Raw genomic sequence first — 25,844 nt, 5'->3', positions numbered from 1 at the left:
ATTAGGATTTTTAACCGGCTGAGCCGGTAGACTGTTAAGGTTATTTCAGAGGTTTTACTTAATCATCCCTCCGTGTCCGTGTCATTACAAATTTTCCATTACTTCTGAACACGAAGATTAAAAAATATATACTACCAAAAAAAGGAATGTGCTATTTATAATGAGACTACATTTTTAATAGGAGAGAGGAAATATATTTTATATAATTACTTTCATTTTTTAAATTCATGAATTGTATCCCTAATCACAGTATAAAATAATTACAAGAATATTTGCGTCGAGAAGCATGAATTAAGTTGTTACAATTAAATCAAAATCATTGTTTATATAGCATGACTATTCACTCCACCCCAGAATGTTGAGCCATGTTTGTCATGACTCATGACATTTAACGGTAATTGTCGATGGCTTCTCACACAAACATTCGGATTTGACGGTGCACAACTGCGTTGCTAAAATTAAATATTGTAATATTCCGATTTTTTTCATGGAAAATATGTTTCGTTTCTTCACAAAATATTGATAAAGATGTGTAGATGTATATATTTACGGTCCAAGCTCCCGCGCAATACCTTCAAATTCCATACTTCAATAAATTTCAATTCTTCCATTGACAAATCTTAAATCTATCTCTGATCTTATTAATTAAACTGCACTTTATTATCATATTTTAATTTTGTCTTTAATAATTAACTTTTCATTTCGTCTTGTAAAATCTTAGAAATGTGCATGGTATCAAATAAAAAAGAATTAACGATGGTCCGAAGCAAAACAAACCTATTACGTATATAACAGTCAAATGTCGCAAAGTTTACAAGAAATATCATTTTCCCTCCAAAATATATTTACTATTGTCTAATGAACTTTCTATTTCTATTATCCAATAAATTTTTAGCCGATATATTATTATATAATATTATTCTTACTATATTCTTGATGCATTCATAACTAGATATGTTAGTATTTATATGTCAAGTTAGATGAACAAACATTTATAGAATTATAAATTCTATATAGCATGTAATAGCAATTTTATGGAGGTGGAAATCTATACTTAATTAATTTTTGGAGCAAAGCATTTATTTGTTCATCTTCCCATGTAAAGGGTGTGATCTCAATCATCTCACACAAATATATATGGATAGAGTTTCGAGAAAATTAGATAGTTTTGAACTCGCGTCGACATATTTATTTCTTTTTTAAAAATTCAACATTCTAGACATTCAATATATTTTTTAAAAAAGATATGTTATTCTTTTTTTGAGGCCAAAGGCGAAAATATATTACTTATTCAATATTAAGAAGCCAATATGAAAAATATCTCACCTAAAAAATAACATTAATAATAATCAATTAATTATATATAAGTGAAAAAACAAATCCACCGTATGATAAAATAAGTAAATAAATTGATATATTGAAGCTAGTAAGTAATTAAATTAATATATTAAAGCTAATATACAGTGACATAGATAGCAAAAATGGACTATTGTTTAGAGAGTATTGAATTAAAATTTGGTGCGCTATATTTGAATTTTTAAAAGTATATTTTTATATCTTTATATTAAAAGAGTATATTTTAATATTCAATTAATTCCAAAGGGAGTCAAATGATCAACTAACTCGTTGCTACAGTCACTTGAGATTTTTTTTTACATACTATTAATTAATCAAATAAATCTAAGACCTATCACCCTCATCTTGCATATGCATCCAACTGATGAAATACATCAAATATAATACTCACACATTCATCACATAAACACACACAAGTGTGTGTGATAAAAATACTACACTACCATCAAGAACCCTAATTTCTTGAATTTGGTAGGTAAGGTAAGGGAAGATAGAAAACAACCTATTTCATCCCCTCTATAGCAAGCTTATCCATCTACCATTACAATACTAACAACTCTAGCTCTACCAGCAGCTAATTGATCATCCTACAACATACAATCATCAACGCGAGAAGAAGCTAGCACGTCGATAAAAGCAACCCATTCTCAACGCGACACCAACACAGCTCGCCTTAAAGGGACTCTTTGTCGCCCTCACACTCATTCTTATACACATCCAACATCCGAAAAAATGCATACCTACTTTCTTCCCTCTTGCGGGCCAGTAGTTGTGTTCTTCAGTATCTGCAAAATGCAAGCAGTTTAGGAGCAAGACCGCACAAAACCATAACCGTGAAAGGAACTAAAAACAAATCCTCTATCGTCTAGACAATACTAAGGAGTCGGGTGAGAGATCAGCTACATTATGATAATCGAGGGATAAGTTTATAGTTTGTGTCGAATTTAAGTATACATAGGATCTTTAGCAATTAAAATGCTTCCTACCTAGCAATTTTCGACATTTTGGCATCAAGAATTTTGAGTCACGCAGAGAATGACATGAAAAAATGGAAAACTATAGGCAAAGGAACAATTCATCTCAAGTCTCAACTTCAAAAGTGAGTAGTTCCATTCGCGTTAGGCTAATGTAGTCGCAGAAAACAAGTAAACGGAAGGTAATAGAAACGAGCTTAGTGCAATGTCTACGCGATATATTACAATTTGATAAGCTATCTTATCATTCAAGTATCACATTTTGAGCAGAAAACAAGAATAATATCACACAAGGCAACAAATATTAATCCATCAAGATTGAAGGCCTTATTTCAAACTTGCAAGAATTACTTCAAACAAACAAAGTAACAAAATCAACTCTAACCACACTAGGTTTTCATGCCGCGATGATACACTCACGAGCTCAAAATTGTAGCACGAAATTCTTGAAAATAACTTGAAGGACTTGTAACATACCTGTCTGAGCATTTGGTTCTCATTCTGCAAAGTGGAGAGCCTCTCCTCAAGCTCAGCATTCTTAGTCTCCAACTCCTTAACTCGAGCCTCCAAATCGATCAAATACGCCTTCTTCCTCTCCCTCGCTTGCTGCGCCGAAACTCTGTTCCTCAACAACCTTACACCAAAAAGATTCAAAATAAAAAAATAAATAAACACAATTTACCAAAATGCACTTGACATGTAACCACCAACACCAAGACAAAACACTTCCTAAGCTCCAAGCATGTAATAAGCAGCCCCAAATGCATGACTAGTCCGTTTTCAATCACAATATACTCAACCTAGTTTTGAGGGGACCCAAAGAATATCTTCGGACAAGCGATGACATGGCTGGATATAATTGGATAAGGATAGGCCTAACTCACACATACCTTTTTAACCTCTTGTTTTCCTTGTCAGCCGGGCTCCTCCCCCTCCTCTTCGAGCCCCCGGCCGACGGCTGCGCGGGCCCCGCCAACGAAGCCCCGTCGCGGCCGGAAGTTGTCGTGCCGGCGGCCTCCGCCCCCATCTCCGGCACCCTTCTGATCTCATCATCACTCTCCATGCCTTCACCATAACTCAAGATTGAATTTTTATTAACTTTTTTTAGATGAATTCAAGATTGAATCTCAAAATGGTACAAAAAAGTGTCATTCAATACTATGATCCATAACAAGATTGTGTCTCCATCTCCTAAACACTCCCAAAATCGCCAATGCACGTCAATCCTAAGAAATCTTAATCTTTTTCACTTAATAAAGCTATGATCTTACTAAATTAAAAGAGAAATCTCGATTTACAGCAAGCTCAAATTCGACCTCCCAAAAAGGAAGAGCTCTAGAGAAAACCAAAAAAGATCAAACTTTTTTTATGAAAAATCAAAAAGAGAGCAAATGAACTCAACAGAATCACAATCAACCCAACTCAGTAATGCAGCAACACAAAATTCTCTTTCACCAAAAAAGATTCAATTTTGAGAATCAAATATCAGAATTTCGAAACAGACCTTCCTTAGCTTCAGCGTGAAGCGCAGAGCTAGAAGATCTCTCACTGCTAGAAGGCAAAGAGCTGGCGGCGATAGAACTCGTGGCTTGCTCTTGCATTTCCTCCAACTAATAAAAATCACAGCCAAGAATTACGCAGAAGAGAGAGAGAGAGAGAGATTTTTTTTTTGAAAAAATAAATAAATAATTGTTTTAGAGAGAGAGAGAAGTGTAGTAGGGTGTGACTCGGTGACTCAGCCTTCTAGAGAGAAGAAAAAAAAAGCGGGACGTAAATGTTGGAGAAAGCGGAGAGACAAGGAAAGAGTGAAGCTCTGAGCTACAGGATCCGTCAGATCGAGTTCAATCCGACGGCGCTAAACTGATGAGCGTGGCGGTGTTTTGAGCCATAACGTGTTCGATTAATCAAAGGCCGATGAGGCGGATACGTGGAGATATACGCACCGTTGGATCTTGATGCGATTTCACGGCTGTGATTGGTTGGAGTAGGTGCGTTGTATTGGGACCACGGCACGTAGGGAAAGCGCTAGTGTACTCTATTTTTGGGGCAGGAGAAATAATAATTTCTATTTGTCGCCCCTGAGTTTGATAAAATACTATTTTCCACCCCTGAAGTTTTCTGAATTACATTGAGGCCTGTTGTGGTGATTCTTTTCATTGTCCATTGATAGTGCAAACAAATCATCACAATGCATGGGAAGTGGAATCACACGTTTTTCTTGACTAATTTTCTTCTTATTTTGGAAATAAGGTTTATAAAAAAAAGATATACTGATGCGCGTGATAAATAACGCATGAATTTTGTGGATCGATATCTTATAAACGTACAAAACATGTGAACGAACACGTTAAAAAGCATTGTATTAATCATTATCGAATAATTTATTTATTCGATCCGATTAAAAGAAACCTCAATTAATTCATTTGAGGTGCGAGTGCGACCACACTAATGATGAACGTGAAAATAACAACACACGAAATAACTAATTGATTTATTTGTTGGATTACAAGCTCGCGGGCGTAGTACAATGAAACCAGAAATGTAGGAGATGAGATTACAAAGGAGAAACTGAATTGAAATTACAATAAAAACGAAACCAGGAAAAACAGCCGAGTCGAGGAGGATCCTCTTTCCGCAAGACGAGATACGCCCCGGTAGTGCTCTCGGTTTGGCGTGTCGTCCCCAAAGATAAAACGGCTTCGTCTCGTAGGTAGCAGCACCGCACACCAACGAGCTCCGGCGAACTGGAACGAGGCGAGAACAGAACTTTTACGATGCAGAGTGCAGCAGAGTAAGAGTGTAATGCTTGTTTTCAGATGTTCTATGATGCATGGAGGCTGTCCTATATATAGGCACAGACCACATCAATAGGGGGATTAATACCATTGATGGTATTCATAAGGTGTCGGGGGTTACAGCAGTAACGGACGTAACAGCCCTGCTGTTTGAATCCTGCCATGAATCCTCCGACGGCAGTTACAGAAGTGTAACAGCCCTGCAATTATGTGGAAGCTTCCTGGGAGACCAAGGGTCCTCCCGGGCCACGCCCGAGTGGGCTTCGTGTGCATGCGCGTAGGCCCAACCGGGTTGGGCCTCGTCTTCTTCGAACCAAGTTTTCGTTGGTCCAAAAGATAAGGGTCGATGTGGGCCTAGGGTAGGCCCAAAGACCACCCAAAGACCAATTGTCAAGATCCAAGTCCAAGTCCACGGCCGCGCGTCGGGTGACGGGGACGGGGACGGGACCGGGGCCGGGCGCCGGGGGCCGGGGCCGGGCGTCGGGCGACGGGGCCGGGGCCGGGGCCGGGCGCCGGGCGTCGGGCGACGGGGCCGGGGCCGGGGCCGGGGCCGGGCCGGGCGGGCGGCGGCGGCGCGCGCGTGTGGGCTGTGCAACCCGTCACGTGTGCACACAGTTTTATTACATCCTATGATGTAATAGCTTTTATACTGTAATAAATGTGATCCACATTCCAATGTGGGATAAGTATTAAATCTTATTTAATGCTTATCTTTTCCCACAACTCCATGTTTCAAGTACCCAACTTTAAACAATTATTTCTCACTCACCGGAAATCGGTTTTGAGTAAATAAATATACTACGATCATCTACTCGGAACGTAGATCGATCCTGTCCCATTTAATTCTGCTAAATTAAATGTTTTCGGTACTCGAAAAATTATTAAACATTGGTTACTCACAACCAATTTCCAACAATCCCCCACATGAGTGGAAATAGCCAAATGCAAATGCAGACACAAGCTCTGTTCTCAAGAGACCTTAGTGCATTAGAATAGGTGGTTTGCGGCCTTGAACCATCCTTAGTTAATACTATCGGATATACTGGTGAATTGGTAGAACTTGATGTCTTTGAACCATTTCTCCTTCGTGTATACCGAGACAACAGTATTAACACACTAACGCCTCAACCTCATTTCGTTCTCACGTTTTTGTCCTTTGCGGGCCTTGGACAGCTCTTTGGATTCGTAAGTGTTAGGTCGATGCGGCCCCCACATCTCACTTATATAGGTGATTCTTTTCCGAGTATCCTGCTATACTCAACCTCCCCGAGGTGTTTAGGAATCATTAAAAGTCAATGACTTAACCTTACCACTAAGCAGGTTTCAACACTCAGTTGCTCTCTAGGGAATGCAAGTAGATGAGTGTTCTACTTGGAATCTTATAGCTTAGTTTTCCCATTGAACCACGTTCTTGGGATCTCCAGTCATCATGGTTGGGTTACCACTATAATCATCCTTATTTTGTGGATTTTACACCCATTCCCTCTAGCAATTTATACATTTGATCTCGATTCAAAGCTTTAGTGAGCGGATCGGCCAAATTATCTATTGACTTTATGTAGTCAATTGAGATAACTCCACTTTCGATCAAATGTCTTACGGTATTATGTCGTCGACGTAAGTGTCGAGACTTACCATTGTACAACCCACTTTTCGCCCTCCCAATAGCTGCTTGGTTGTCGCAGTTTATCATGACGGGCGGCACGGGTTTTGACCAACATGGAATATCTTCCAAAAAGTTTCGTAGCCATTCGGCTTCTTCACCTGCTTTGTCTAAAGCGATGAATTCTGATTCCATGGTGGATCTAGCAATACATGTCTGTTTTGTAGACCTCCACGAGATTGCTCCTCCCCCTATAGTGAACACGTAACCACTCGTTGATAACGAGTCTTTCGCGTCGGATATCCAGTTAGCATCACAGTACCCTTCAAGTACCGGGGGTATCTCGTGTAGTGTATTCCAAAGTTTAGAGTATACTTTAAGTATCTCAAAACTCTCTCAAGTGCTTTCCAATGTTCTTTACTTGGATTGCTTGTATAGCGACTCAATTTGTTCACTGGGCATGCAAGATCAGGTCGAGTGCAATTTGTAATATACATAAGGCACCCAATGATTCTTGCATATTCTTCCTGTGCAACAGGTTCACCCATGTTCTTCTTCATGTGAACGTTGAGTTCTAATGGGGTTTTTACAGGCGATTTGCCAAACGCATTAAACCTTTTGAGCACTTTCTCAATGTAATGAGATTGTGTCAAAGTTATTCCATCGGTGGTCCTGAGAATTTTCATTCCAAGGATCACGTCAGCTAACCCCATGTCTTTCATGTCAAAATTCCTTTTTAACATGTTCTTTGTATCAACAATGATACGATTGCTGCTTCCCATAATCAACATGTCGTCTACATAGAGACATACCATAACGTACCCGTTATTGGTGTTCTTGATGTAGACACATTTGTCACATTCGTTGATTTTGAAACCATTCGACAACATGACATTGTCAAATTTCAAGTGCCATTGCAGCGGCGCTTGTTTTAGTCCATAGAGAGACTTTACTAGTTTGCATACCTTTTTCTCTTGTCCAGGTATTACAAACCCTTCAGGTTGTTCCATATAGACTTCTTCTTCTAGATCACCGTTCAAGAACGCAGTTTTAACATCCATTTGATGAATCTCAAGATTGTGCAATGCAGCAATCGCGAGAAGCGCTCGAATGGATGTAATCCTCGTCACTGGTGAATAGGTATCGAAAAAATCGTACCCCTCACGCTGCTTAAATCCTTTAACGACTAAGCGCGCCTTATATTTGTCTATTGATCCATCAGCTTTATATTTCCTTTTTAGGATCCATTTACATCCTAAAGGTTTACAACCTTCAGGTAAATCAACCAACACCCAAGTGTGGTTTTGCATGATTGAATCAATTTCACTCTGGACTGCTTCCCTCCAGAGTAGTCCGTCTGGTCTAGAGAACGCCACTTTGATAGATGAAGGTTATTCATCTAGCATGAAGGCGATATATTCTGGACCAAAGTCCTTGGCAATCCTGCCTCGTTTACTACGTCTTGGTTCTGACACTGCAAGGTCAGGGCCTGGTCGCTTTCGCGATTCGAGCACTGTCTCAACAGGTACAGAACTAGTAGCTTCTTCTCTAGTATCGTTGCTTGTACTAGCTTCTTCTTTTCCCTTGTCTTTACAAGGAAAGATATTCTCAAAGTAGACAGCGTTATTTGATTCCATCGTCATTCCTACAGTCATTGTTGGAATGTCTGACTTGTGAACCAAAAAACGATGTGCATTGCTGTTTAGTGCATACCCAATAAAGATACAATCAATTGTTTTAGGACCGATTGTCACTTGTTTGGGTGGAGGCACTTGTACCTTGGCTAAACACCCCCACACTTTAAGGTATTTGTATGAGGGCTTCCTGCCTTTCCACAACTCATAGGGAGTGACGTCCCTTCCCTTGAGTGGTATTTTATTGAGGATATAGTTGGCTGATAGAACAGCCTCCCCCCACATGTTCTGGGGTAACCCAGAACTAATCAACATGGCATTCATCATCTCCTTAAGAGTTCGATTCTTGCGTTCAGCAACACCATTAGATTGAGGTGAATATGGAGCAGTTGTTTGATGTATTATACCACTAGCGTTGCATAATTCCTCAAACGGAGCAACATATTCTCCTCCTCTATCACTTCGAACCATCTTAATTCGACTACCAAGTTGATTCTCGGCTTCTGTTTTGAAGTTCTTGAAAGCTTCAATAGCCTCATCTTTACTTCTTAGAAGATAAAGATAGCAATACCTTGTGCAATCATCGATAAAAGTGATAAAGTACTTCTTACCACCTCGAGTTTGCACAAACTTTAGATCACACACGTCAGTGTGGATTAGTTCTAAAGGTTTAGTGCTCCTTTCCACAGAATGAAACGGAGACTTCGTCATTTTTGCTTCAACACAAATTTGACATTTGTTTTGAGTGTTAAACTCGTTTATTTTTAGTAAATCCATATTTACTAATCTTTTTATCGCATTTAGATTCACATGTCTACAATGCTATAAATCACAACACTCAAATAGATAAGAAATAAACTTATTCTTATTATTATTGAGTTAGATAAGCTATTTGGCTATGCTCTACCAAAATGCTATCTAAACAATGATTATTACAACTTGGACTCAAACTCTAGTCTAAGCTTCCAAGTTGTCTTGATCAACTTTTACTCAATGATAATGATATCACGTCTCGCCTTCTTCTTTTTGAGCTTGTAGCAATCCTTTGCCAAGTGACCCGGTTTGCCACAGTTGTAGCAATCCTTCATCTTTGCCTTGCCCTTGTCCTTGGCATTTGGGCGAGCACGTTTGTTGTTGGAGGGACCGCCTTTCTCCAACAAGTTGCCTTTGATTTGAGGTGAGTTTTCGACCTTGTTCATACATTCCCTCACGTCAAATTCTTGGCGCAGCTTCACCATGAGACCTTCAAGAGTCATCTCCTCTTTGTTTTGCATAAGGTAGCTCTTGAAGTCAATCCAGCTTGGCGGTAGCATCTCGATGACCGCCGCAGTGATGAAAGCTTCGGGCATTTTCATCCCTTCGGATTCCAACTCATGCAAGATAAGTTGGAATTCTTGCACTTGATCCATGATCGATCTACCATCGATCATCTTAAAGTCTAAGAACTTAGCTATTACATCATCACTACGATATTTGTTCTCTAGTGCCTCCCAAAGTGGTTTGGAGGTCTTTACATTGGCGTATACATTGTATAAATTATCTTCTAAACATTCTAAAATATAGTGTTTACAAAGATAGTCACCATAGCGCCAATCGTCATACGCGGCATGTACCCAGAAATTGGTCTCGTTCTCTGCTGGCGCAGGAGGCTCATCTTCCCACAGGAAATCGACCAAGCCCAAAGTCGTGATGTAGAACATCATCTTGTGCTGCCACATTTTGAAATGTGACCCACCAAACTTAGGTGGCTTTTCGGCTATTGCATTCACCCTCGGGGGCTGCATTGGCACCGATCCCGCCATGTTGCCATGGCTCACCACGTTGGTCCCGAAGGCCCCAATCGTTCGTCCAAAAGTGGACCCCATGGAACCACTCGAAGTGGAACCAATCGTTGGTCCAAACGAGGTTTGGCCAACCGTTCCTTCCACGGAACTAACTCCTCCAAAAGTCGTTTGGTTAGTACCAAACATGAACGGGAGTGGTGTTGAAACACCAAAAAGACCACCACTAAAAGTGGAGGCAACAGCAGCAGAGGTGGCGGGTGCCACGGTTGATGCGGCCGCGGCAGAGACGGCGGCAGCAGCGGCGGCAGAGGCAGCGGCAGCGGCATTGGCAACGGCATTGGCAGCCTCGGTGGAGTTCGCAGGACCGGTCGACATCTCCAGCAAAGGTGTTTAAGTTACGAAAGTTTTAAGTTCAGTTTACAAGTTCAAACTCCCACGTTGCAAGCTTATCTCGTCTTGCGATTGTTGGATTACAAGCTCGCGGGCGTAGTACAATGAAACCAGAAATGTAGGAGATGAGATTACAAAGGAGAAACTGAATTGAAATTACAATAAAAACGAAACCAGGAAAAACAGCCGAGTCGAGGAGGATCCTCTTTCCCCGGTAGTGCTCTCGGTTTGGCGTGTCGTCCCCAAAGATAAAACGGCTTCGTCTCGTAGGTAGCAGCACCGCACACCAACGAGCTCCGGCGAACTGGAACGAGGCGAGAACAGAACTTTTACGATGCAGAGTGCAGCAGAGTAAGAGTGTAATGCTTGTTTTCAGATGTTCTATGATGCATGGAGGCTGTCCTATATATAGGCACAGACCACATCAATAGGGGGATTAATACCATTGATGGTATTCATAAGGTGTCGGGGGTTACAGCAGTAACGGACGTAACAGCCCTGCTGTTTGAATCCTGCCATGAATCCTCCGACGGCAGTTACAGAAGTGTAACAGCCCTGCAAGTCCACGGCTGCGCGTCGGGTGACGGGGACGGGGACGGGACCGGGGCCGGGCGCCGGGGGCCGGGGCCGGGGCCGGGCGTCGGGCGACGGGGCCGGGGCCGGGGCCGGGCCGGGCGGGCGGCGGCGGCGGCGGCGCGCGCATGTGGGCTGTGCAACCCGTCACGTGTGCACACAGTTTTATTACATCCTGTGATGTAATAGCTTTTATACTGTAATAAATGTGATCCACATTCCAATGTGGGATAAGTATTAAATCTTATTTAATGCTTATCTTTTCCCACAACTCCATGTTTCAAGTACCCAACTTTAAACAATTATTTCTCACTCACCGGAAATCGGTTTTGAGTAAATAAATATACTACGATCATCTACTCGGAACGTAGATCGATCCTGTCCCATTTAATTCTGCTAAATTAAATGTTTTCGGTACTCGAAAAATTATTAAACATTGGTTACTCACAACCAATTTCCAACATTATTAAAACTTAAAAGTATTTTGGTGATATTTTCAATAGGCAGTGTATCAAATTAGTCATTGAATTTTTTTTTTTTTGTCTTCATTAAATTTGGTTGACAAAAACTTGCTCAAAGATGAGTCGAAATTCGAATTCAAACTTATATTTTAATAGCATGTTTATAATTAAAAAGATACGAGTTTAACTAGAATCTTGACTTGTCTAATAAAAAAATTTCAAAATTTGATTCATATTCGGTCACAACCATAATCGGCAGAGAAGTTGATAAGCAGCATTGTATAGACATATTATTTCCATGCGTATTATTTACTTTTCTTGTAATTTATAAATAAGCTCGATATTCTAGATATTTGATTAATGCAAGTTGAAGAACTATAATTCAAGAATAGCCACCAAAATCAGCAGTGAACATGAACATATACCAAAATGGAATAATTGGCCACCAAGAATAATACCCCTATTAATAGTTTCCCTCCCTAAAGAATGTCACTACACGTTAGATACAGTTGTAGTACCATAATTTGTAGTGTTAATGATATCATTATTATTATACAAGTGTGCATATTTATTTTTAAATTTTGGATTTTATATGGTAGATCGCTTGCATATATAATTTCAAATTGAGTGGATAAAGTAAACAAAAAAATCGGGTCCATGATTTTAGATGGGAGATTTGGACCTTTACAATTTTTGGAGCAATGCATTTATTTGTTCAGCTTCCTATATAAAGGGTGTGTGATAGAGTTCCAAGAAAATTAGATATTTTTGAACTCGCGTCGACATATCTATTTCTTCTTTTCAAAAAATCCAACATTCTACATTGAATTAATATATATATTTTTAATAATATGTTATTCATTTTTTAGGTCAAAGACGAAAATATATTACTTCACATCGGAATGTACAATATTAAGAAGCTAATATGGAAAATTCGACTTCCAAATTAATATATGATTGTTAATAATTATTTTATATTTAAATATTTTTAAAGTATAGTGGTTTTTAGTGCAATTAATGTGAATAAAATTTGTACTGATTTTAATATAAATTTATAAATTAAATTTAGTTATATATCTAAAAATTAAAATTTAAATATTATATAGATTTATTTAATTTTGTGTATGAATTATTTATTTATTTATTTATATAAATATACTTGTTGCTATATTATTTATATTTTTTCTAATTTTTTAGTTAGTTTTGGGTTATTTAAATATAAACTTTTAATAATACTAATATAATTTGGACTTTTAAGAGCCCAAAATTGTTATACTAAATTGCTGCTATAAATTTTGCTACATTGATGATTTAGTGTTATTTTCTCAAAATAAAATTAACTTAAATAATTTGCTTTACAATCTATAAATTTAATAATTATTATTATTATAACATACTATTTTAAATCAAATATTAATAATTATATTAACATAATTTTTATATCAATTAATCAAATTCATATACAAAATCATTGCAAAAATTTTATATAATTTAATATTTTAAAAATAATAAAATATATCATGGCTCGTGGTGTATCGCACGCGACGAAGTAGCAGTAGTGTTTAATTTGTAGTTTACGTCTAATTTATTGGATGCACTCATTAGACCGGCCCAACAAAGACTTATACTGCTATCTATTTGGGCCTAGAAAAGAATTTAGCTCATCAGCGCAGCCTCTCTTCTTCTCTTCCAACTTCCCTTTTTTCTACTCCTTACAAATTTGAATTCGAACAATTATCTCTCACTCTGAGCGAGTAATGCCTGAGATTGCTCCTGAATCATGGAGGAGTTGAGTGAAGTTCCTCTGCAACTACAAGCCGGCAGCTCTCCTTTCCCTTCTCTTTGGCCGAGCATCAATTCAACTTGTTCCTTCTGAAATTGGTGAGTTGAAATCCATGTCCTCTGCGTAAAATTGTTGCTGAAATCGCGTCTGAAATTTTGAAATTGTTGCCGAAAAATCATGTTTATTTAAGTATGCAAATATGTATTGCCGATGAGGTGCGCATACACAAAAATAGTATAGGCTAATCCATTGTTTACTAGCTTGATTCATATTCCATTGCAAGAGTGGATTGGAGAATCCAGGATAAAAATGCTCAATCAAGTATCTTATCAATTATGAAAACAGTGACTGAAATTTCCATCTGTCTTACATTAAATCTTATAACTTGATAATTTCTTATCTTAATATTGGCAGATAGTAGAAAAAGGGCATTTAGAGCTGTTGTCTAGTTTGTAGGATGTTGAAGACATCCCTGGGTCCTTACAGAGTATGCCATATCTTTTCATTATACGTATTATTCGTACTTTTTTGCTATCTTAGAAAACAATCTATCCCAATGCGCCTTATATATTTGATGGTTGGTGTTCTCTTTTTTGTGATAGGGAAGTGCTCTTGCTGTGCCTTCAGAGTTCTCTGTCAAGGTGCATTTTCAGAAACTAATGTTTGTAAAATGTTCATAAGTTGGTCCCTGTTGCAATCGAATCATCCTTAGTTATGGACTCAATGCATATATACATTCCACGAGAAGGAATAACTTTGTTATTCATCTCTTGGCATGATAGTCGATATCTTTTTTCTAGTTGATTAGACTTGTTTGTTTTAATTTTAAAGACTTTTTTCCACAACACAGTTGTCATCTGCACTTGTGAGAGCTAGAAGACCAATCCATCTAAAAACATTTGGGATAAAAATGGAGCTTTCGATCACACGACCTGATGACTGGCATCTCCATCTTCGTGATGGGGAGCTTCTTGAAGCAGTTGCCCCCCACAGGTTGAATAACTACACATTCATTCATTACAAACTCAATTTTACGTAGATTATAATGTATTCTCTTGCTGAATTTATTTATTTTTCTCTTATTTATGCCCGAAATATGTCTTAAGAACAATTTGCATACAGTTCACAACACTTTGGAAGAGCCATAGTCATGCCGAATCTGAGACCTCCAATCACCACCACTGCTGCAGCTATAGCCTACCGACAATCAATTTTGAATGCTCTGCCGAAAGACAGTGACTTCACTCCTTTGATGACACTTTATTTGACAGACACTACGAGCCCTAATGAGATTAAGTTAGCAAGTGAGTTGAACTCCTTATTTATGTGGCAAGGAGCTCATATGATGTTATCTTTGACAACCTCACGTTTTGTTATTATTGTGCTCGACTGCTTCATGGAAATAGGGAATGCATCGGCTAATTCAACTTCATGTATTCTTTCACATGAAAGATGTTGTAGAAGTTAATGACTTCGCGTTTGATATAAATAATTGATATCGCAGGAGAGAGTGGAGTTGTATATGCCGTGAAATTATATCCTGCTGGTGCTACCACAAATTCTCAAGATGGTGTAACCGATCTATTCGGGAAGTGTTTACCTGTACTCGAGGAAATGGTTCAGCAGAATATGCCTTTGTTGGTGAGCTTATCTTTGTTTCTTCATAATGATTTGCTCAAGTGTGAAATATATTCCGTTCGTTCAACCTAATCACACTTTCAATAAAAATAAATAGGTATGTGCTCTAATAGTTCTAATATGAAAATTTTGCAGAATCTTGTAAGAGTTATTTCACCATCTAACTTGAGAAATGGGTCTGCTGATGGATTGTTTGAACTGTATGCATATCATAAATCATATTAAAGACAGGTTGTTAGCTTGACCTGTGTAAGCCAATCGAAAAATTAAAACAAGATTTATATGAACATGACATGACCACACATCATCATTTTTTTTATTTATTAATTGATAAATTGCATAAGTAAATGAAGAAATCCAAAGACCGCACGATGGAGGACTCGAACCCAAGATCTCAGGTCTTGGGCATTAACCTCTTACCACTAGGCCAATACATGCACACACATCGTCATTGTACACTAACAATGTAATTGGTGCATAAATAATTGGCAAAACCTTGTGCGAATGAAATCTCTGCAGGTCCATGGGGAGGTAACAAGTCCAGATGTTGATGTGTTTGACCGTGAAAAGCTGTTCATTGATGCAGTTCTCAGCCCCTTAATTCAGAAGCTCCCCGGATTGAAGGTTGTCATGGAACACATTACCACTAAGGATGCCGTAGATTTTGTTTTGTCTAGTGATGAAAGTAAGCCCTTTTGTGTCCAACACTTTAAATGCAGAAGTTCCATTATATTTGATCAAGCAAGATGATATGCCATGTTCATTTCTTTGTCATTCTCTAATTTCTTTCATACTTTATAGGATTTGTTGCAGCAACAGTCACTCCGCAGCATATTGTTCTTAACAGGAATTCCCTTTTTCAAGGAGGCCTGCAGCCTCATAACTATTGTCTTCCAGTACTGAAGAGAGAGATACATAGTACGTACACCTCGAGTCATGTATTGATAACAGTAAACTGTTGTAGTTCTCCGTTGTTCTCTAGTATCGTGCTTGATTCGCAAATGTTATATATTTCTGATGTGACCTGTCGTCTAAGCCAAAACAAGACAATATATAGTAGTGAATAAATTTGACATTGTCAGGGCAGGCAATAGCATCAGCTGTTACAAGTGGAAGCAAAAGGTTTTTTCTTGGAACTGATAGTGCTCCTCATGATAGAAGGAACAAGGAGTGTCCTTGTGGGTGTGCTGGAATCTACAATTCTCCTGTGGCCTTGTCAGTGTATGCAAAGGTTTTTGAAGAGGTAAATTTAGTATTTTTCTAGAGGTCGTTTACTTTTGAGTGATATGACAGATTGATAAAACATATGATTAACTATTTGAAGAATAAGATTGTCAAATAAGTTGAAAATTAATCAACCCATTAAAGGAAATAGTATGTTAGCTTAACTTGGATTATTCTCATCATTTTATCCTATCACTCAAAGTAAACGACCTCGTACTATTTTTGTCTTCCCATAACGAATGATCTTTGAGAGTGCATACATACTACAGGCTGGTGCGCTGGACAAGCTGGAAGCCTTTACGAGCTTCAACGGACCAGACTTCTACGGTCTACCCAGAAACAGCTCGAAGATAAGATTGAGCAAGACCCCGTGGACAGTACCGCCATCCTTTTCTTTCGGGTGGGGTGAGATTGTTCCCATGTTTGCCGGTCAAGTACTCGACTGGCTACCTTCTCCTCTCTAGGATAACAAATCTTTGAATGATCTAGATGATGTTTGTAGAGTCATTACATTAAACGAAGCTCATTATTTTGTTGGAATTGCTGTTGAGTTGTTTCTTGATTTGCAGAATTAGAGTGTGTGATTTCAATTGATATGTGCACCTCAAATCTGAGGTGTTGGCGTTGTATTGATTAATTTTTGAGAAGTTAAAGCACGAAATATTCTGTAGTGATCATCGAGAATGGCAGCAAGAAACGAAAGACTAATTTGAATGATATAAATAATCAAGGGCCTTAAGATATACCAAAGCTTCAATCCATCAAAGGAAATAAGGGCCACCGGGTCCTCACTTAAGTGAAGTGACCCGGGTTCGATCCCTCTTGGGAGCGAATTGGGAGATTGGAGATATAAGGTGGATTTTGGTGAATGGAGAGATAAGGTGGTTCTTGGAGTGGATGGGGGAACTAATTACTAACATCTAACATGACTTTGCCCGATAAAAAAAATAAGGGATTAACAAAATTATTTTTATCTATTAAGTCTAATCCTTTAAAATAAATGCCCTTGATGAGGTTATTTACTCTAACAAAAAACAAAGTCGAGCAAGATTAATGAGATGGAGGAGTATTTATATTGCTACTAGATAAAATAGCCATCAAGATTTAAAAAAAAAAAGGTAGCCATTTTTATAATTTTACTTATATTATTATACTCTCTTCGTCCATGAAATTTATGCCATATTAATTTTGATACGAATTTTAATAAAATGTGAATGAGTTGAGTGTGGACTACGAGTCCCACTTTAAATGTGAGTGGAGTGGTGCGGACCATACTACTAAAAATGAATGTGATATATTTTTTGTGGGCGGACGAAAAATAAAATTATGGCATAAATTTCATAGACGAAATGAGCAACTATTAACAACTTCAAATTTATTTTGCTGTGAATTGATTCTATTTTATCCATTGATGCACAACTATGAATCATTTTAGTTGTGAATTAACCCATTTTTTATTGCAATTTGCAACCGCAAAACTTCTTAGTCATGAATTAATCATACTATTTTGCTTATAATGTATAATGACAAAGTTTTTTAGTCGTGAATTAATCATATTTTGCTTACAATTTATAATCACAAAACTCTTTAATACTGGCAATTCTTTTAGCTTTACGACTATTTTAAATTTTATAATAATAAAATAGATATTTTTGATCTATTAACTCTCTAAATTATGGTGGAATATAGATTTACTGAAGGAATAGGAATCCAAACTCTGTACATTATTGGTATCTTGCCGATTGTCCATGGCAGGAGCTGCAACACCGACACGAATATAGAATTAATTAAGCTTAACTGATTCTTCATTTATGTACAAATTCATGATCAAAACATTCCTTTTTGGACTTAAGTAATTTACGTACAAATTCAAGATCAAAACTTTCCGTTTTGGACTTAAGTAATTCCTAATTTTATGTATAAATTCAAGATCAGAATTTTCCCTTTTTGGGATTTAATTAAGCTTAAGTAGCTCCTCATTTTATATATGTATAAATTCAAGGGGAGATGGTCTTGGGCACAACTGGGTGTACTTGTACTCAAACTCTGACCTGCATCATGACCTGAATCTATATCCTGATTCGAACCGTGTAAATAACATTATTTTGGACAAGGATCAACTCGATTGTACAATACACCTAGTTGTACCCAAGATTTTGTTAAATTTTCAAAATGCGTGTGTTGACCGAATGGTAGGTGATTAATGTCCAAGATCTGAGATATTGGGTTCGAGTCCACCGTGGTACAATATTTAAATTTATTTATTTATTTATTTATTTATTTATTTATTTATGTAATTTAACAAAAAAAAAATAGTAATAGTTTAGAAGAAACAAAAATCAACAAATTTCCATTTTTTCTTCTCTCAATTTGAACTTTAATCTATCCCGTTTTCGTATATTCTTGCTATTCTCTGTGGGCAATCTCTAATCTTTGGAAAGAAGAATTTAATCTGAAAATTTTGGTTAGTTATGAAGAAGCCGATGGCAGTTATTATCGTTTGTGGAAGTTGTCCTAAACTGACGTGGCATGCGCTTCAGCCGTCAACTTTTGCCCAACGTTATCTTTCTGTCACCTTTTTCATTTCTCCCAGACATTGACTAATAAGTTTTCGCCTTTTATGTATAACAAGCAAGGGATAAATTCTTTGTTTAGAAAATATGGGCTGCATCAATAGCAAAGATATTTCTGAATTGTGATAACAATCCTGTTCTTAGTTGACAATTTGCAAGACTTTTATAATTAAAGCAGCAAATACAATCCTGTTCTTTATAGCAAACAAATAAATAGGTCTTTTACATAATATAAACATTAATAAATTAGGGCAAATAAGTCCCTAACGTTTACACATTGAAGCAAATAACATCTTCCGTCTAACGGCTGTGAACGTGAGACAGAGTATATAATATGATTAGTGTCATTCGTGCTCTCTCTTCTATTTGGAGTCCTACTTGGCATCTCATGCATCCTCTTTCAAAATTCTCATTTTATACATTTTTAATTCATACTCCTACGTCAATTTTTTAATGGTCATCATCGACTGAAGAACATTGTTTTTGCTAATTTCTTAACAAGCAATGTTAAATCCGCATGGACTTATTATAATTAATTACTATATTAAACTATCTTTTTCTATATGGAGAACAAATAAAATTAATTGGTTTGTTTTAAGCAATGAAATAAAATAAACAAAAAAGAAAATAAATCAAGAAGAAGGAGATAAACTGATGGCAATAAACTACCCAAGGCAAATGTTTCAATAGATTCAAATGATCCAATAAATTTAATTCAATAAGCCAAGATAAATTCAATTCAATAAGCCAAGATTCAGATAAATTTCGCCTGAGCAGCCTTTTTCTTCCTTCGATTTTGTATGCATATTTGTGAGTTTTCGAATTGAAAGAAAACTCTTTGTATCCTTAGTTTGTTAAGGAAATCCGTGTAAATGGTTGGTGGTGGGTCACATTCCGAAGAAAGAAAAAAACAAAGTAAGCTACGACAAACGGCCATATGTTGGTTGAGTTTAAATGCATCATTTTAGTGTCCGGCGAGGGTCGGCGGTGAAGGATGGAGGGATTGGAGGCGGCTAAGAAGAACACGAGAGAGAGGAATAAAATGTGAAAATTAAGAATCTTTTTTTTACTTTTATAGTATTGTTAATTAAGAAGAACCGGATCAGACCGACATGTTCGGGTTCGGTCCAACCCGTCAAAATGTAAAATTTTTATTTTCCCTGTTTTACACTTAATTTTTAAATTTAAAACTTAAGAAATTTCTTACGGTACGAACACATATCGTAGTCTCAAATATTCTTAATCCACAGTATTAAGGATATTAGGTCAAATTTAATTTATTTGTTAATATTATTATAAATACATAAATTAAATAATTATTTTATAAAAGGTATGGGTCGGTCCGGGTTCAGTGGGTTCGAGCGGATTTAAATCCGGACCAACCCGAATACTTTCAATCCTAAAAAACAGATCTGGACCAGACCAGACCGCATATGCATATTAGGTCGGTCGTGTTGGTGTAGCGGGTCCGGTTTGAGTTCGCTCACCCCTATCAACTTTACAATTACAACATTTTAAACGCTACTAATGTACATGACCCCACCACAGGGAGTAATAATTTATCGTGTTAGTGAAAAAAAGAAGGGTAATTGAAGTATTTTTAAGTGGTGGGGTATAATCTCAAAATTGGTAGGAAGTAATTTTGTGTATGTTGGAATATGAATTGGAAATGGGACGACATGCAGGAAAAAACAAGAGTAACATAAGATAATATTTGATGTTCATACAATATTTAAAATGAAACGAGAAAGACGATCACGATATATATAAGTGTTATGTAACCACATGCCACGAAATGAAACAACAACAACAACAATATAACCACTGAACCCAGAATTAAGGAATCATATATATCGTGATTTCTATCATCACATGCATTATATATCTCAAAATCCATCACTCATCATCTCTTTGTCTCTCTACTCCAGCCTCCAAATCCAGTGCAGCAACTTCATCAATTTCAACACTAGTAAAGCTTATGTTGTATCCGGGAATCCTACACAGAATTGCTTGCAAACACTGAACAAAACCCTTTATTATACCTGAAAATGTCTCAAAACTCGAAAACCAAATCACGAGAAAATAGGCCCAGCAGACACGCTGTGGAAGGATGAGAGAGAAGAACACAAGAGGATTGAAATTATGGAATCGGACCTGAATAAGAGGAGGCGTAGCGGTGATTTGAAGCGAGTAAAATGAGACGAAAAAGAAAAGAAAGAGAAAGATGGCAAACTTGCTAAGAGTGTTCATCACACCAAAGCTGTCCCAACGCTCATCATCGTCTAAAGATTTAAGAAGATTGATTGAAAACATAAATGCATACCTTAATTCAATCAAAAACATATTCCTCCACTCCACTCTCTATGTATTAATTAATTTGTTTAGGGTTCGTAAAACTAGAAGTATATATTTATAGAGTCAATGTGAAAAGGAGACTATATTCATCTCACTATCACCTTTTAGTTTTGACAAATTATAGAATCAAAGAACTTTAAAGACTCACGACAACGTACGATCGAGAAAATTAGGAACCAAATTCTGCTAATTTCCGCAATATAATTGTCTGAACAAAGTATAGTATTAGGTTGTGTTCTATTTGTGTTCTATCATGATAAATTCATCATGGAAAAAAGAGGAATAACAAAAAATTTCATGCATCCTTTTTCCCCCTCATTTCCTACAAGAAGGAATAATTTCACTATTTCTCCATCATTCTTTTCATTTCAAGTAGGAATAATATATATTATCCCTTCATCTTTAGTGTGATAATATTATCCTTCCTTGGAGTGAAAAGAATTTATGGAAATTAATGGTGAAATTCTCTTTTGTAGTAAATGAGGGGATAAAAATAATGCATTTAAATGATGATTTTTTTTATTATTATTTCTCATAATTTTCCAATGATAAATTTATCAACCTAAGAGAACATACTTTTAATATTTAATTTGTTGACAAATCTTTGTCGAAAATGTATGTTCTATCCACTCCATTTATATAAACATCAAGACTTTTTTATGTCAAATTTTCAAGTTCTAGACGAAATTCCATATAATTTTATAAAACCAGAATATAATTAATACAAATAGATGAATAAAACGAGCCATGAAAAATGAATAAATGATCAATTGGTTTGGGCCCATATAATGTTGCCCGAATTAGAGATCAGGCCCGCCCGAATGGAGTAAGCCAATTTCTTGAGTCTCATTTTTATTGTTTTAATTAGGCCCGTACGACTACTATAATTGATAATTTCGGTAATTCTATTAATAGCCCTCATTTTACTCTTCCTAGTCCCCTTATTTAAAAAATATTAAAATTATTTAATAATTTACTTTCTTATTTAAAAAATAATTTATCGGTATAGCCTCGCCCATATCGTTGTTGTGTCTCCCTGTCAGTAGCCCCTCTGCAGTTTTTGGTGGGGCACATCACCTGTTTTATTGAGTACCTTATTGTCGAGGTAATATTCATTTACAATCTTGTCGAGTTTCTCGCATTACTTGATTGTCTGAGAAGTTGTTTGATGAAATGTAGATTTTCATGTTGGCGCCATCGCCTCCGAGAGATACTGCTATACGAGCTGCTTCCGATCACTGTCGTGGTCAGTGGAGAAGTCATGATCACCGGCGAAGCAGGCGCAAGCGATGTCGCCTTCGTCTTGACGATCATGTTGTGCAAAATGATGCATGCGAACATGATGTCGCTTAACTGCTCCTTCTTCCAAAGACGAATTGATGAGTTGATCGTCGCTACTTGAATCGGAGGAAGAATGAGAAGATGATGATGACATTTTGCTAAAGAGAAGAAGATTGTATAAAGAAGAAGAAAAAATTATTTGTGAAAATGAAGGGAAATAAAAGGGTGTTCTTAGAAGAAAATAAAAGAAGAAAAAAATTGGGGGAGAGCCGGTCAATTTTATTTGAGAAAAAAAAGGGTTAATACGGTCAAAAAATCAAAATTTCCATTTTTTCAAAATCATGTTGCACTGTACGCGAAAGCATTTTCTCGTCAAACATGCCTACACGGACCATGGAGCTGGGCGCGCAGGCCAGACTGGCCAGTGCAGCGTGCCGACTCGAGGCGGCACGCCTCCACGTCGGAGCTGCTCTTAGAACTCTCACTATCTTCAGTTAAAATAATATCATAATCAACTTATGAAAGTTAAGTGTTGTTAGTTTTAATTAGTTTTGACAAATTATCAAATCAAAGAACCTTAGACCGACCGAGAAAGGGAATCAAATTTCTGGCTAGCTAGTTTCCTTGCAATATAATTGGCTAAACAAACTATAGTATTAGGGTGTGTGTTCTCTTTAGTTGATAAATTTATCATGAAAAATAAAAGATAACAAAAATTCTACCCTTTAAATGCATCATTTTTATTTCCTCATTTCCTATAAAAGAGAATTTCACCCTTACTTATTCATTCTTTTCACTTCAAGTGGAATATTACCCCTCCATTTTTGATGTGGGGTAATTTTTTTTTATAAAAAATGGTGAAATTCTCTTTTATAGGAAATAAGGAGGAAGAAAAAAAAGAGGCATTTAAAATGAATATTTTTATTATTCTCTCATTTTTCAGTGATAAACATCAAGATTTTTTGATGTCAAGTTCTAGACAAAATTCCATTAATATAATTTGATATGTGCATGTACGTATAAATCATTTAATTTGTGTGTTTCTCCCGCGGGGTCTGCAGGAGAGAGATAAAAATAACTTTCGTTCGATTTTTCAAAAACAAAATTTTTAAAAGCTTTTCATAACTTTCCTCACAAGTCGCATCTCTCTCTTACTTCATACCTTTATTTCTATCTCTTATTCATATGCCCACTCGATACCTTTATTTCTATCTCTTATTCATATACCCACTCGATTTTGTTAAAATGCTAGGTGTCGTTTGTGAAGGGTGTCGGAAAGTGAAACACAATGCAAAGCTGCAAAGAAGCTACAGAGGAAGGTCGGCAGGAACGCCGGTGGGAACGTTGCGGTGAAACTGGAGAATGCTAGATTGAAGGGATATGAACTTGAGAATGAAATGGATCAAATGGTGATGTCACTGCTAGGGAATGATCAGCTAGATTTGTTTTCAATGTTGGATCTGGATACATTCCAGTGGCTTCAAGAGAAGTATGATTACTATGGTGGCGTGCGGATTTGGTATGTTGAAATCAAACCGAAGACGGTGAAAAAATTGATGTGCAGAGGAGTTAGCCATTGGTTTCGAGATCTATGTGCTCTAATCCAATCCAGTGGATTTAGAGTTGTTTCGGTTCTATGTCAATTTCATTGCGTACATGTAATAAGCAGCTATAATTGTCATTGATGATAACATTTTGACCCTAATTGTGAATTTGTATGCTTCCTTGCGTAATAATCTGAATCTGAATATTACTTGTTATTGCTTATCTAGTTTTGGCTTGGCTATAATGGAGGAATATTTTTCTTCATTTTACAGGTTTCTGATCATGAATCTGAATATTACTTGTTATTGCTTATCTGCTTTTGGCTGGGTTTAAAATTATTTCAGGCCATTATCTTATAGCGATTTGCAAAAATAGGCCACTATTTTACGGACTTGCAAAAATAGGCCAATTATTTTAGTTTTTGGCATTTTTAGGCCACATTTGAGCTCAATTCAACATTTATAGGCCACTTTTTTGGGGTCAAAAGGTGGCCCAAAATAGCCTGATTGGGCACACATGTGGCCTAATAATTGGCCTATTTTTGCAAGTAGTGGCCTATTTTTGCAAATCGCTCTAAGATAATGGCCTGAAATAATTTTAAACTCCTTTTGGCTTGACTATTATGGAAGATTTTTTTTTTCATTTTGCAGGTTTTGTTGGAATATAAGAATATATAAATGTGGGAGAATTAATTATTTTGGAGAAAGTGTGATTTGTGCAAATGGTGAATGAGTGGACTTGTGTGTAGGAGAAAATTTAAGTGAAAGAATTTATTTTCTAACACAACTCTTGTAATTCACTTGTTGTTCTTATTTGTTACAATCTCCACACACATATTACATATATATATATATATATATAGTAGTCAAGTAAGAATTCTAGAATTCTCTTGATATTTTCCTATTTGCTAGTTCTATATTACTACCTTCTAGATCGTCCAAGTGATTAATACATTCTAGATAATTCTCTAATTTTCTTTTGATTTCTATCTAGATTTTTCTATCTGTTCTTTCTTTTTTCTCGATCACTCTAGATCTTTCTTATTTCTCTATCTCATCTCAACTATTCTAAAATACTCTTTACAAAATATCTATTCAAATCAAGTTTATTATTTTATTCTAACACTCCCCCTTAAACTTGATTTGTCATTTCGAGTAAAAGTCTAAACTTGGCGAAATCCTCAAACTTGAGCGGCTTGGTAAAAATGTCGGCAACTTGGTCTTGTGATTTCACATACTCTACTTGGACCTCTTTCTTTGTGATGCATTCTCTGATGTAGTGGAAGCGAGTGTCTATGTACTTGCTTCGATTATGGAACACCGAATTCTTTGAGAGCGCGATCGCCGACTTGTTATCCACGCAAATAGTTGTTGGCTCCTATTGTGGCCACCCGAGCTCTTCCAATAAACTTCTTAGCCAAACTGTATAGCAAACACTGGATATGGCAGCCACATATTCAGCTTCACACGTTGACATCGTGACTATGGGTTGCTTCTTCGACTTCCAATATCATTAATTTTTCTTTCGGGTGTTACGTATTAGGTAGGCTTAATTATTTTTATATTCTTGATCATTAAACACTAAGGACGTGATTGGTACGATGAGAGATGAGAATAGAATGGTGGTTCTACCTTTATTTCATTTTTTTACTTTGTACTCCCTCCGTCCACGAAAAAGTGCCCCATTTGGGTGCCGGCACGGGTATTAAGAAAGCTGATAAAGTTGTTTTGAGTGGGGTAAAAATTACAATAGGGGTAGTTCTAATGACATTGATTAGTTTGTTAATATTTTCTTGTCTTTTAGTTGTTGAGAGTTTAAACAATCATACTCTTTATTGAGTTCGATTTTAATGTTAAAGACTAGTATTTAATTTTT

The 25,844-nt window shown here is 36.8% G+C and overlaps 2 protein-coding genes across 4 annotated transcripts; one reads left to right on the top strand and one right to left on the bottom strand.

Moving 5' to 3' along the window:
* Positions 1–1,726: 1,726 nt before the first annotated feature.
* LOC130995237 (transcription factor HY5) lies at positions 1,727–4,132 on the bottom strand. Of its 2 annotated transcripts, XM_057920443.1 has the most exons (4): positions 3,835–4,132; positions 3,221–3,395; positions 2,808–2,964; positions 1,727–2,141 (listed from the first exon to the last, which is right to left on the bottom strand). In XM_057920443.1, the coding sequence occupies exons 1-4, from the start codon at positions 3,929–3,931 to the stop codon at positions 2,097–2,099; spliced, it is 474 nt and encodes a 157-aa protein (XP_057776426.1). In that variant the 5' UTR covers positions 3,932–4,132; the 3' UTR covers positions 1,727–2,096. The 2 variants fall into 2 exon arrangements, with proteins under 2 accessions (XP_057776426.1, XP_057776425.1); XM_057920442.1 differs by having other exon boundaries at positions 1,727–2,964; positions 3,835–4,110.
* A 9,110-nt stretch (positions 4,133–13,242) lies between these two features.
* LOC130995236 (dihydroorotase, mitochondrial-like) lies at positions 13,243–16,892 on the top strand. 2 transcript variants are annotated; one of them, XM_057920440.1, is made up of 10 exons: positions 13,243–13,451; positions 13,768–13,840; positions 13,956–13,994; positions 14,204–14,346; positions 14,476–14,657; positions 14,858–14,994; positions 15,511–15,676; positions 15,793–15,909; positions 16,074–16,234; positions 16,485–16,892. In XM_057920440.1, exons 2-10 carry the CDS (start codon positions 13,811–13,813, stop codon positions 16,677–16,679), a joined length of 1,170 nt encoding a protein of 389 aa, XP_057776423.1. In that variant the 5' UTR covers positions 13,243–13,451; positions 13,768–13,810; the 3' UTR covers positions 16,680–16,892. The 2 variants fall into 2 exon arrangements, with proteins under 2 accessions (XP_057776423.1, XP_057776424.1); XM_057920441.1 differs by lacking the exon at positions 13,768–13,840 and having other exon boundaries at positions 13,262–13,451.
* The last annotated feature ends 8,952 nt before the right edge of the window (positions 16,893–25,844 follow it).

Source organism: Salvia miltiorrhiza, chromosome 7 (assembly GCF_028751815.1).
Source record: "Salvia miltiorrhiza cultivar Shanhuang (shh) chromosome 7, IMPLAD_Smil_shh, whole genome shotgun sequence".
Classification (NCBI taxonomy): domain Eukaryota; kingdom Viridiplantae; phylum Streptophyta; class Magnoliopsida; order Lamiales; family Lamiaceae; genus Salvia; species Salvia miltiorrhiza.
Note: the sequence above shows the minus strand (reverse complement) of the source record. Positions and strands in the feature narration are given on the sequence as shown.

Coding starts and splice junctions, on each gene's coding strand:
- LOC130995237 (XM_057920442.1), bottom strand. CDS start 3,931: ATGCAAGAGCAAGCCACGAGTTCTATCGCCGCCAGCTCTTTGCCTTCT. Junction 3,396..3,834: donor TCACGCTGAAGCTAAGGAAG/GTCTGTTTCGAA, acceptor GTTATGGTGAAG/GCATGGAGAGTGATGATGAG. Junction 2,965..3,220: donor GAAAACAAGAGGTTAAAAAG/GTATGTGTGAGT, acceptor TTTTGGTGTAAG/GTTGTTGAGGAACAGAGTTT.
- LOC130995236 (XM_057920440.1), top strand. CDS start 13,811: ATGTTGAAGACATCCCTGGGTCCTTACAGA. Junction 14,347..14,475: donor GAAGCAGTTGCCCCCCACAG/GTTGAATAACTA, acceptor ATTTGCATACAG/TTCACAACACTTTGGAAGAG. Junction 15,910..16,073: donor ACTGAAGAGAGAGATACATA/GTACGTACACCT, acceptor TGACATTGTCAG/GGCAGGCAATAGCATCAGCT.